General features: G+C 35.1%; 2 protein-coding genes across 3 annotated transcripts in view; both read right to left on the bottom strand.

The window, feature by feature from the left end:
* Positions 1-1,802, bottom strand: part of ap4e1 (adaptor related protein complex 4 subunit epsilon 1) — a 15,507-nt gene extending 13,705 nt beyond the window's left edge. For both annotated transcript variants that reach the window (XM_084095753.1, XM_084095754.1), the window contains exons 1-3: positions 1,524-1,802; positions 973-1,044; positions 744-867 (exon numbers count right to left, since the gene is read on the bottom strand). In XM_084095753.1, the coding sequence (XP_083951879.1) occupies positions 744-867; positions 973-1,044; positions 1,524-1,652 (325 nt within the window). In that variant the 5' untranslated portion in view covers positions 1,653-1,802. The remainder of the gene's footprint in view (positions 1-743; positions 868-972; positions 1,045-1,523) is intronic.
* Positions 1,803-2,405: 603 nt separating this feature from the next.
* On the bottom strand, positions 2,406-9,979 carry gnb5a (guanine nucleotide binding protein (G protein), beta 5a). The gene is made up of 11 exons (XM_084095779.1): positions 9,717-9,979; positions 8,594-8,730; positions 8,453-8,494; positions 8,232-8,308; positions 7,357-7,489; positions 7,134-7,277; positions 5,597-5,688; positions 4,633-4,681; positions 4,443-4,539; positions 3,136-3,302; positions 2,406-3,043 (listed from the first exon to the last, which is right to left on the bottom strand). Exons 1-11 carry the CDS (start codon positions 9,832-9,834, stop codon positions 3,032-3,034), a joined length of 1,068 nt encoding a protein of 355 aa, XP_083951905.1. The 5' UTR covers positions 9,835-9,979; the 3' UTR covers positions 2,406-3,031.
* Between the last annotated feature and the right edge of the window lie 317 nt (positions 9,980-10,296).

The following is a 10,296-nucleotide window of genomic DNA, read 5'->3' as shown; positions in this document are numbered from 1 at the left end:
AATCAGAAATACAGTAAAAAAAACTGTAATATTGTGAAATATTATTGCAAATTAAAATAACTGTTTTCTATTTGAATATGTTTTAAAAATGTAATTTATTCCTGTCATACAAAGCTGAATTTTCAGCATAATTACTCAATTACTAGAAATCATTCTAATTTGCTAAATATTCGCTGCTCAATTATTATCAATTATTATTGGTGCTCATTTATCTATAGTAGTTTTTATTATTATCAAGGTTGAAAACGGTTGTGCTGCTTAATGTTTTTTGTGGATACTGATACATTTGTTCAGGATTCTTTGATGAATAGAAAGTTCAAAAGAACAGCCTTTATTTGAAATATTAATCTTTTGTAATATTATAATTAGTGTATCACGGTTTCCACAAAAATATGAAGCAGCACAACAGTTTTCAACATCAATAATAATGAATGTTTCTTGAGCATCAAATCATCATATTAGAATGATTTCTGAAGGATCATGTGACACTGAAGACTGGAGTAATGATGCTGAAAATTCAGCTTTGATCACAGGAATAAATTACATTTTAACATATATTCAAATAGAAAATAGTTGTTTTTATTTTAAATTTCACAATATTACTGTTTTTACTGTATATATTGTATTTTATATACTGTGTGTGTATATATATATATATGTGTGTGTGTAAATATTCCACTAAGACAAATTCTGGACCCAGTATAAAGTGTCCTGTGATTGAACTGAAGGCGATGGGAACGTACCCACTCTCTTCTCCAGGACGCTGCCCTGCTGGGCCAGTTTGATGGCATGAATGTATGTGAAGGAGGCGTCGTAGCCCAGCATCTCACAGTACATGGCTCGCACCATGACCTCTCTCATCTGCTTCTGTAAGCACCACACACACACACACACACACACACACACACACTGAGCTCGAATAACCAGCTTCTGAGGGACAGTGATGATGACGCTGATGTCTGTACGGCTCACCATGCTGGTGTTGGGAGACGAAACCTGCTCTTTCATGGCAGACAGCTCCTGTTTCATGAGCTTCTCCTCCTCCTACACATGCACATCAAATAACACACTTTACAATAAAGAAACACTGTATTGCATTTGTACATGGTATTCAATCTCATATTCAATTGAACCTGTTGACCTTTCTGCAATTGTTTTAAATTACAATGTTGTACAATATTTATTTTGTAAATATTTTACTATTGGTACATGTGTGTGTGTGTATATATTATATATATATATATATATATATATATATATATGTATATATGTGTGTGTGTGTGTGTGTGTGTGTATATATATATCAGTAAAAATACAAATGTTGAGTAAAATCAATGAATCTGATCATTAAATCATTTTAAAAGAGTTATAAAATGTTTTTAGATGTTTTTACTTTTTAGATATAACATTAATCACACTGCAAGACACTACAGTCACTGCTTAACATGTCAAATACCCTAATAAATGACATGTCAGTATCTATATTCATGCTTATGTCTGTTATGAGTATTTCTCTTCCTCACATGTTTAGATGTCAGTTCTGTGATGCTCCTGATCAGCTGTTTTAATCCACTGGTGATTTTTGCGGCTCCAGTTTGAGTATCAAATAAACCCGGCAGAGCAGAGAGAGTTTTCTCCACAACATCACTCATTTCAGCACGACGAAACAGACAATCAGATTATAACACACAGTCGAGACCCTACATAAAGATAAGTGCACTACAGCACGAGAAATACCCATACAATACCTATACTACAGTCATAACACACTGTATGAAAACACAAACCATCATGACTAGACTTTCTCGCCGCCTACAGGAAGTGCGCTGCTGCTGTTTTCATAATAAAAGTCCCACGAGTGCTTTTACTGTTAAAGGGATATTTCACCATAACAATAGTAATACTACTACTAATAATAAGTGTGATTCTTCTTAAATTAAATTATGAATATTTTTTTTAAAATACTTTCACTGTTAAATAAACTTTTAACTTTTATTTTATTTTTACAAAACGATATGCAGATTTTTAAGCAGAATGAACTAGCAATATAATGAAATTTGTTGAATGTAAAAAAAAAAAAAAAAAAAAAATCATTTATTAAAGCTAAATAATGGAAAATGAATGAGCAAACTAATTAGGGTCCCACGGAAGGAAAAATATATTTTTTTGTTTAAATGGAGTTCTGATGATGACAGACTTTTCATTTTTAGATGAACTGCCTCTTTCTATCAACTCTACAAAACTCACTTTAACCATTCGGTTTTACTGAACAGTTATGTTAACATTCCATATCAATATATATATATATATATATATTTATTATTTATTTTATTTTAAATAAAACTAATCCAATATCAAGAACAGGCACTTTATTAAACGAACATTAAACATGAAATAAAGACAGCTTTCAGTGTTTAAAATCCATTTATTTATGTATATTGATAACTGTGTCGATATGACAACCTATATATTATATATACACTTTGCTACAGTAAGAAAGAACAACTATAGTGGCATAATAATTAAATGACAATCAGACCATTATGAGTAAGAGAGCATAACTAAATCTGTTATCTTGCATATCAGATACAGTGTCCGCTAAACAATATTTCCCGTTTCACTCATTAACAATGATTCAAGTTGTCAATCTGGTAAATAATCTCTGTTGAGCCTCAACCTCATGCACAGACCTAAACAACATGGATTACATTTGTATTTTTTGGATTAATGTTTACGATAAATTATTTCTTGAATCAAAGTTGGAATGTGTTCACATACATTCATACACACAAACTAGAACAGCATTATAGAGGGGGAGTTGCTGCCATAGAAACCATCCAAGGCCATCCCATAATATCAAGCGTGGTGTGAACATTGGAGTGACTGTGTTGGTTAGAGTTGGAAGTGGATGCACTACAGTCTGTATTATCTACTCTACTGCACTCAACACACTATTAGAGTCTGCGGTTCTCCTTGATTCCGGATAAAAGTGAGAAATGTGAAACAAAACCAGTCTGAGGTTCAGGAACATTCAGGCCCAGATCTAAAAAAAGAAAAGAAAGACAAACTCTGAGACTTTCATCACAATGCTTAATACACTTAGACTGACTGTATTAAGAAATGTTTTCCACTGACCCGTAATGTGTGATCCCAAGATCCCGAACAGAACGATGTTCCGTCCGGAGAGACGCGGAGGGTGCTAACTCTGTTTTCATGTCCGAACAGGATGGACACGCGGGTGCCCTTTAAGACGTCCCATACATTGATTGTGTAGTCATTGTAACCACCAAACAGCAGTCTCCCTGCACATAGATATTAGCAGAGCATAAACAACAAACTCATTCGAAAAGAAAATGAATCTCGGTCATTTTGCTAGAGACATTAATAAATATGTGTTTGCTTTATAAAATGTGCTTTGTTATGTGATATTTTTGTTGACTGCAGCTTTAGAAGATCAACTATGTGTGAAGAATGGAATTTTGGCATTTTTGGAATGGAATAACAGCATATTTGCACACTTTACAGAACATATTCTGCATACAATTTAAAAAAATATATAATCTGAACAAGCATGCACCATGCTAGGGGTTTTCAAACTGGAGCAAATAAATAAATAAATAAACAATTTATCAAAGAATAATAAGGCATTAAAAAATATGTAAAATTTTATATATAATATAAATATATTTTTACATATACATTTTACATATTTTTTTACTTATTCAATGTATGCATAATTTATATGTATGTATGTTTGTGTGTGTGTGTGTGTATATATATATATATTACAAAAAGAAAGTTAGAAAAAAATTATGTTAAAGTTAATATATAATATTAATATATTTATAAATGTTACATTTACATATTTTATATAAAAAATTACATATATATTGAATAAATAAATATATATATATATATATGTATGTGTGTGTATGCTAGTATTCAATTCCATTCATTCTGGTTTCTAAAGACTCTGTGAAGCGACTAAATTATTCTTTCTGAAGATTAATGTGATTAATTACAATTATTTTATATATTTTTCTCTTCAAGTTTATACATTACATCTAAAAGTAATCTAAGGATGGCTAAATCTAGTAATAAAAATATGGATTTTTAATAGATCATAAATATTAATAATAATGAACATTTTAACAATTAAAAAAATCCATATATATATATTTATATATAGCAATACTGTTATCAGGCCAATCAAATAGTGAGTTGAGAAGGAGATATTATAAATTGTGGTTGATATTACTTTCATTGATCACACTGAAAAAGGGAGGTCGAGTGCACTGAACTGTGGGATATAATACACTACAGTGTGTTCTGGATAAGCACTGCACATTTTGCAAAAGCAATAGGTTCTGTGAGTATACAGTTTACATAAAATATTACCAGTGATATGGTTTTATGATATTCTAAACAGTGCCACTGCTCACCGCTGAGAGAGAAATCCACACTCGATGCTCCAAATATGATGCTCTCTTTGGAATAAATGGCCACCTCTCTGTCTGCCCTCAAGTCATAGAGACGACACTATAAACACACACAATAAGGACAAGATTTGATGCATTTTTCATAATTTCAACACAGTAAGTATGAAAAAACAAAAGGAAAGAACAGACTCACAGTAGCGTCATCTGAGCCTGAAGCGAAAGCATCTCCGCTTGGATAGTACCTGCAGTGATAATAAAATATGAGCTGTCATGTGACTGTCTCGCTCGGTAAACATTCAACAATACTCGAAGGTGCAGCCAAAGACGAGTCAGATCAGTCGACGGCCATTGCCTTTACATGGTCATAACATTTTGAGGGTTTACAGACTATAAATATTGACCAGCATTGTAAAGGCCTGAGGTTTTTTTATGCTCTATGACGGCCATTCCCAAACTGTGGTCCGTGGAAAGGCAAAATAAAATATTTTTTTACCTTCATTTTACCAGGAAATTCCCATAAAAAAATGAAAAGTAAAAAGAATATGTAGGCATATATTGATATAAAATTTTAATTAAATTGTCAAGTTATTGTGTGATTAATAAAATAGGCTAGTGGCGCTAATTTCAGTTAGTTTCTTGATCTCGCGTTTCTGAAATGTTTTCCGGATGTTGCTGTTAAGTGGACAAACTCAAGCCTACTTTTTGAGGACTTGTAAAACTCTGAAGATTAATAATCCCCTAAAATCACCAAAGGTTTTGAAATGTTGACTATATCCAAGTGTTCTTATTACTGTATAGATTTCATACTCCATTGCTATGGAAATAAGCCTGTTGTTCAAATGAACCTGATTATGCCCTCGGGCGCTTGAGTAAATAAATAAATAAAATATGTGGCAGCCATTGTGTGCAGTTAACTTTCTTTTAACAAGCCTGTTGTACTGATGTGATGACCAGTTATAGTTTTAGTGCTAGTAAGCCTATTTAGAGGTGCGGATTAATTCAGGTAGGACTGTGTGTAGACATATTTTATTATGTGTATTATGAGGTGGTCCGCGAAAATTCTTGATTACAAATAGTGGTCCACACACACAAAAAGTTTGAAAACCCCTGCTCTATGACAAAACCTGAAGGGGGAAAACAGGCCTGAGGACACTCACCGCACACTGTTGATGTCTGATTCATGAGTCTCAAACGACTGGACACACTGTCCCGTGCGCAAGTCCCACACGCAAGCCTTCTTATCGCAGCCCTGAGAGAGGCGAGAACATACAGGTCACTGCACAGGCATGTTAACAGCTCCATTGTGCTCATGTGTCTGTGTGTGAATGAGTGCTGTGTGTGGGCTTGTTCTGCTACTCTTGTGGGCACCAGGATGTCCCCAGATGAACAGCAATGTTAGACAAAACCTCCTCGAGGGGATGACCAGAAAAAAGGTTAAAAAAGTGACTAAATTTAGCTCTGATTCATGTTTAAAAATACCCAACATCTACCCGATAATTCATCATCTAAAAGACCCAGGCCTGATTTCACAGACAGGGCTTAGATTAAGCCGGGATTAGGCCTTAGTTCAATTAGAACATTTAATTGACTTTTGTAAACATTACTTAGTCACTGTCAAGTCACTGTTGCTAGTGGTTTTCCAGTTACTAGACACTTAGCATTTTCAATGGACACAATTTTGACATCGACACTATGAGGACAAACTGCCATATAGATATTTTTGATTTATCTTATTATTTGGCAGCAGGAATATTAGGCTGCTGTCACTTTAAGAGCGGACACATGGATCTATTATACTGTTACACAAGCGTTTTCTATCTCAACTGTTTATGCTCACTTCAAACATGACTGACTGTGTTTACGTGTATACTCGCCAATAACGGTATTTTAAAATTATTTTGTGTGTATTTGACTGTTTAAGTGCAATAAGCAGTGAAAAAGCACTCAATTTAGCACTGAGAGGCGGCTTTATGTGCCGCAATTTAGAGGTGAGCACAAAATCTGCGGGAATGAGTCAAATTATGCACAATGTGCGCCATCCCACGGCAAAACAGCAACAATATTCATCCGGAGCAAATTAAACGAGTGAGTGAGGAGAGGCGGGTTTGTGTGTCACACGCTGTCGGAGAGATGAGAGAGAGAGAGAGAGAGAAAGAGAGAGAGAGAGAGAAAGAGAGAGAGAGAGAGAGAGAGAGAGAGAGCAGCTCGTATCCTGCATCTATTCTGTGGAAAATGAGTATTTGAAACATATATTTCAGTATCGATATGTTTCGAAAAATAGATATTTTTGACAACACTACATTGCACCTAGTTTATTATTTTAGATGCCTTTTTAAAAGACTAAGAAAAAATAAATAAATACATATATATATATATGTGTATATTATATATACAATTCCAAGCAACCAAAGTGGCTAGTAGGAGTGAGTGCGTTACACACCACTGCTGATACACACACATTTGGTAGGTTGTCAGGTGTTAATGTCAAGCCCTGCTGGTGTGCATCTTGAGACAAAACAAGTTGCTTTCAGTTAGGACAGATCAAACATGCATTTTAGTCTGGCACTAGGCTCATGCCTTGATCTCATTCAAGGCTTATGTAAGATAATTCTTGCTCTAATTCAAGATTATGTAAGGTAACGTGTGACATTCATGGCGAGGGCCAGTGTTTGGGATGAGCAGTGCTGTTCCCACCCCTGACACAAACGTGTTTCCGGTCTCAGAGGGGGCAAGGTCCAGACACAGCACATCAGCCGCGTGTCCATGGAAACTCTGCAGCATCTGACCGCTCTCTACATCCCAAAGAGCACACGTGCCGTCGCCGCTGGACGTCAGGATCTATCGCACACACAAGACACACAGCAGTCGGTACAATGCAAGACTGTTTTTCATTATTTCATTCTTCACTGAAGCATACCTGCATATCTGAGTTTGTAAAGCAGCATGCAGACAGGTAGTTGGTGTGCATGGCCACTGATTTCTTCTTGGCGGCAAGGTTTTCGTTCTTGTCCAGGGATAGAGGGTACACAGAGCACTTATTGTCCAACCCACTGAGAAAAACAACAGGTAAGTTGGTAAAATAACTCTACCGAAGAGTGAATAATAAAGATGAAGATAGCAAGCAAATTCCCAACAATATGAAGCTTTTTCATTTTGTATAGGATATTTTGTATTTACTAAACTTTAAAATTGAAGTGTGTAACATCTGCGCCAACTAGTGGCACCAAATGGAACTGCATCAAATATTGTTTCCAAACATGTTTCCTAAAAGCCTCTTCTGCCACTGCCAATTATTTTAGTATCATTTATATAATATTTAGAATCAGTAATTAATAAACTAATTAAACTATTAATGATAATGACCCTGTCCACTGGTCAGAGAACCAGGAGGTCCTGTCCAAAATGTATGCAGTGAAGTAGAGCCAGAAGTTCACTTAATCAGAGGAAGCCTTTGCCGTTTCAAAGAAACAGTCGGATAATAGCCTAGTAACTTATTGTTTATTGAATTGTTGTATAAAATCAATATCACATTTGCAATAGTGCTGATATTCAGGAAAACAGCACTTTTGCTTGTGTGATATTGCTTATAAATATTAAAAACAAACTTATACAGACTTATTTTGCACCATATCTTGGTTTTTGGAAGCATTTTTATTAATTTTTGAGGCATTTTTACCTCAAGCCCTCGTTAATTTCCGCCCCCCGTGTGTATGCGTTGCGTGATGGTGAGGGGCGGCGCTCTTTTTCGAGCGCAAGCTAATGTTGCGATTTAGAAAGGAGCCAGAGACTCACCCACAAGCCACTGCACATCCAGACGGGGCGTAAGCACAGGCCATGACCCACGTACAGGGCATAGTCACTGCATGCTCCTGTCAAAACATTTGAAATAATGAGAATGGAGCTGTAAAATGTAATTAAAAAACAATAAGGCTTATGACTGAAGTTAAATAATATTATATTAAAAACTGAACCACACTTTTAATCAAAATTAGTCATTCGCAGTCTCTTTTCACCTTATTAGTTGTAAACGCATCCCATACAATCACCTTTCCATCCTAAAATGCAGGAGAAAATGAAATAATGATAATATAATAAAACATAATTGCATGTAAAAATAGGCTCTCCTTGATGCATTTATATGTTTATAGACTGACCTGAGACGAGCTGACGATTCTCCTCCTGTCTTTACACCAGTCCATACACAAGACTTTATTTCCATGGCCTTTCAGCGTTCGTCTGGTTTTCATGACAAACTGACCCAAAGACTCAATCTTCTCCGCCACTTGATGAACTGATTGAAAAAGTCACAATATTAACGCCATTTTGTTTATTTCCTGTTTTTATTCTTTATTAATGAACCTGCCTTCATAATGCCTCTTATCAAACCATTAGTGAACAAGCCTTTCAAAAAAAAAAAAAAGATAAATAATAAATAATAAATGAACAAACAAATAAAGAGTAATTAGTGCTGTCAAATCGACTAATTGGCATTGGACATACAAGTTTATATATATATATATATATATATATATATGTGTGTGTGTGTGTGTGTGTGTATGTGTATGTACAACACACACATATGTATTTTTACAAACTTATGTCAGATGTCATTAATCGCGATTAATCGATTTGACATCACTAAAAGTAATACATAAATAAACATGTATTCATTCTTAGCAGTGTTGTTATAGTGTAACAAACAAACTATTAAAAACCATTCAAGGCAAATGAAATAAAGCTGAAATTAAAAAATAAATTAAATGAAAAGCTGAAACTTAGAACTAGAAATGTACTATTTAAGTTTATTTTTTTTAACTTGTTTCAATATGAAATAATAATACTGTAAGTTAAATGAAAGCTAAGTAGAACATTTAAACAAAATAACGAATTAAAAAGGACAAAATCACATAATAATGACTAAAACTTAAACTAAAACCGAATATATAAAAATAAAAGCTAATTCAAAATATGAATACTAGCAGGCTATATAATAATACACTGATTCTTAGTAATGACTGCCGTGTTTTTCTCCGAATAATCTGTGATGCTGAACGGAAAATCAAGCGCTCCCTCGCCACCTCCACCATTATCATCCTCATCACCTCTCTGAACACTAATCACTTTATCTGAATGACTGATTGCTCTGATTTCCTCTTCAGTCTGATTCACGGAACACATCCAGACACATAACGGCAGCTATGATTAGTATTATATGATCATTAAGCTCCTGACATACGTCTTCATTAAACACACATACGGCGGTTTAACGGCTCTTACGCTCGACATCGTGCAGTTTGGCTCTCTCCTCCTCCAGCTTCGTCTTCAGCGTCTCAGACTCGGTTTTGAGCGTCGACAGAGTGTCGCTAGGCTGCTCTGCCACCTCCTGTGCGGCCATTGCCACGAGAAAACACAAGTTTCGCGGAGGTGAGGAGTGTTTTGTCGGGGAGAGGAGAGCAGGGACGCGGAGGAGAGCCTGGAGACGGAGCGCACGGGAGATGGATGATGCAGCTGGCGTGACGTCATGAGGGGCGCGCGCACGCTCTCGCGCATCCGCCTGAACCCCCAGAGAGTCACTCGGATGTGCGTTATATTATATCCTCCTGATGATGATGATGATGATGATGATGATCAATATTTGCGCTCTCTACATCTCTATTAATTCACTACTTCATTTTTAGCAATCTCAGGATTTACCACAACATAAAACAAAAAACAATGTTAAACTTAAATAATTAATGTATGTAAAATTTAAATATTTTATTATATTCTTAACATTTTTGTTTAAAAATAGTGAATCCTATGTGTAGGGCCATATTGTTATGTGATTTTTTTTATGACAATTAAACAACACTAATAT

The sequence above is a fragment of the Abramis brama genome (genome assembly GCF_963993115.1).
Source record: "Abramis brama genome assembly, chromosome: 20".
NCBI lineage: Eukaryota > Metazoa > Chordata > Actinopteri > Cypriniformes > Leuciscidae > Abramis > Abramis brama.
Note: the sequence above shows the minus strand (reverse complement) of the source record. Positions and strands in the feature narration are given on the sequence as shown.

Bases quoted from the DNA above. Each gene is read 5' to 3' on its own strand.
- gnb5a (XM_084095779.1), bottom strand. From the start codon at position 9,834: ATGGCCGCACAGGAGGTGGCAGAGCAGCCTAGCGACACTCTGTCGACG. The intron at 7,278-7,356 runs GTATGCTTCAGT...TGTGTGCGATAG, and splicing joins TTACAAACTCAGATATGCAG to ATCCTGACGTCCAGCGGCGA. The intron at 5,689-7,133 runs GTGGGAACAGCA...CGCCTCTCTCAG, and splicing joins GAAACACGTTTGTGTCAGGG to GGCTGCGATAAGAAGGCTTG.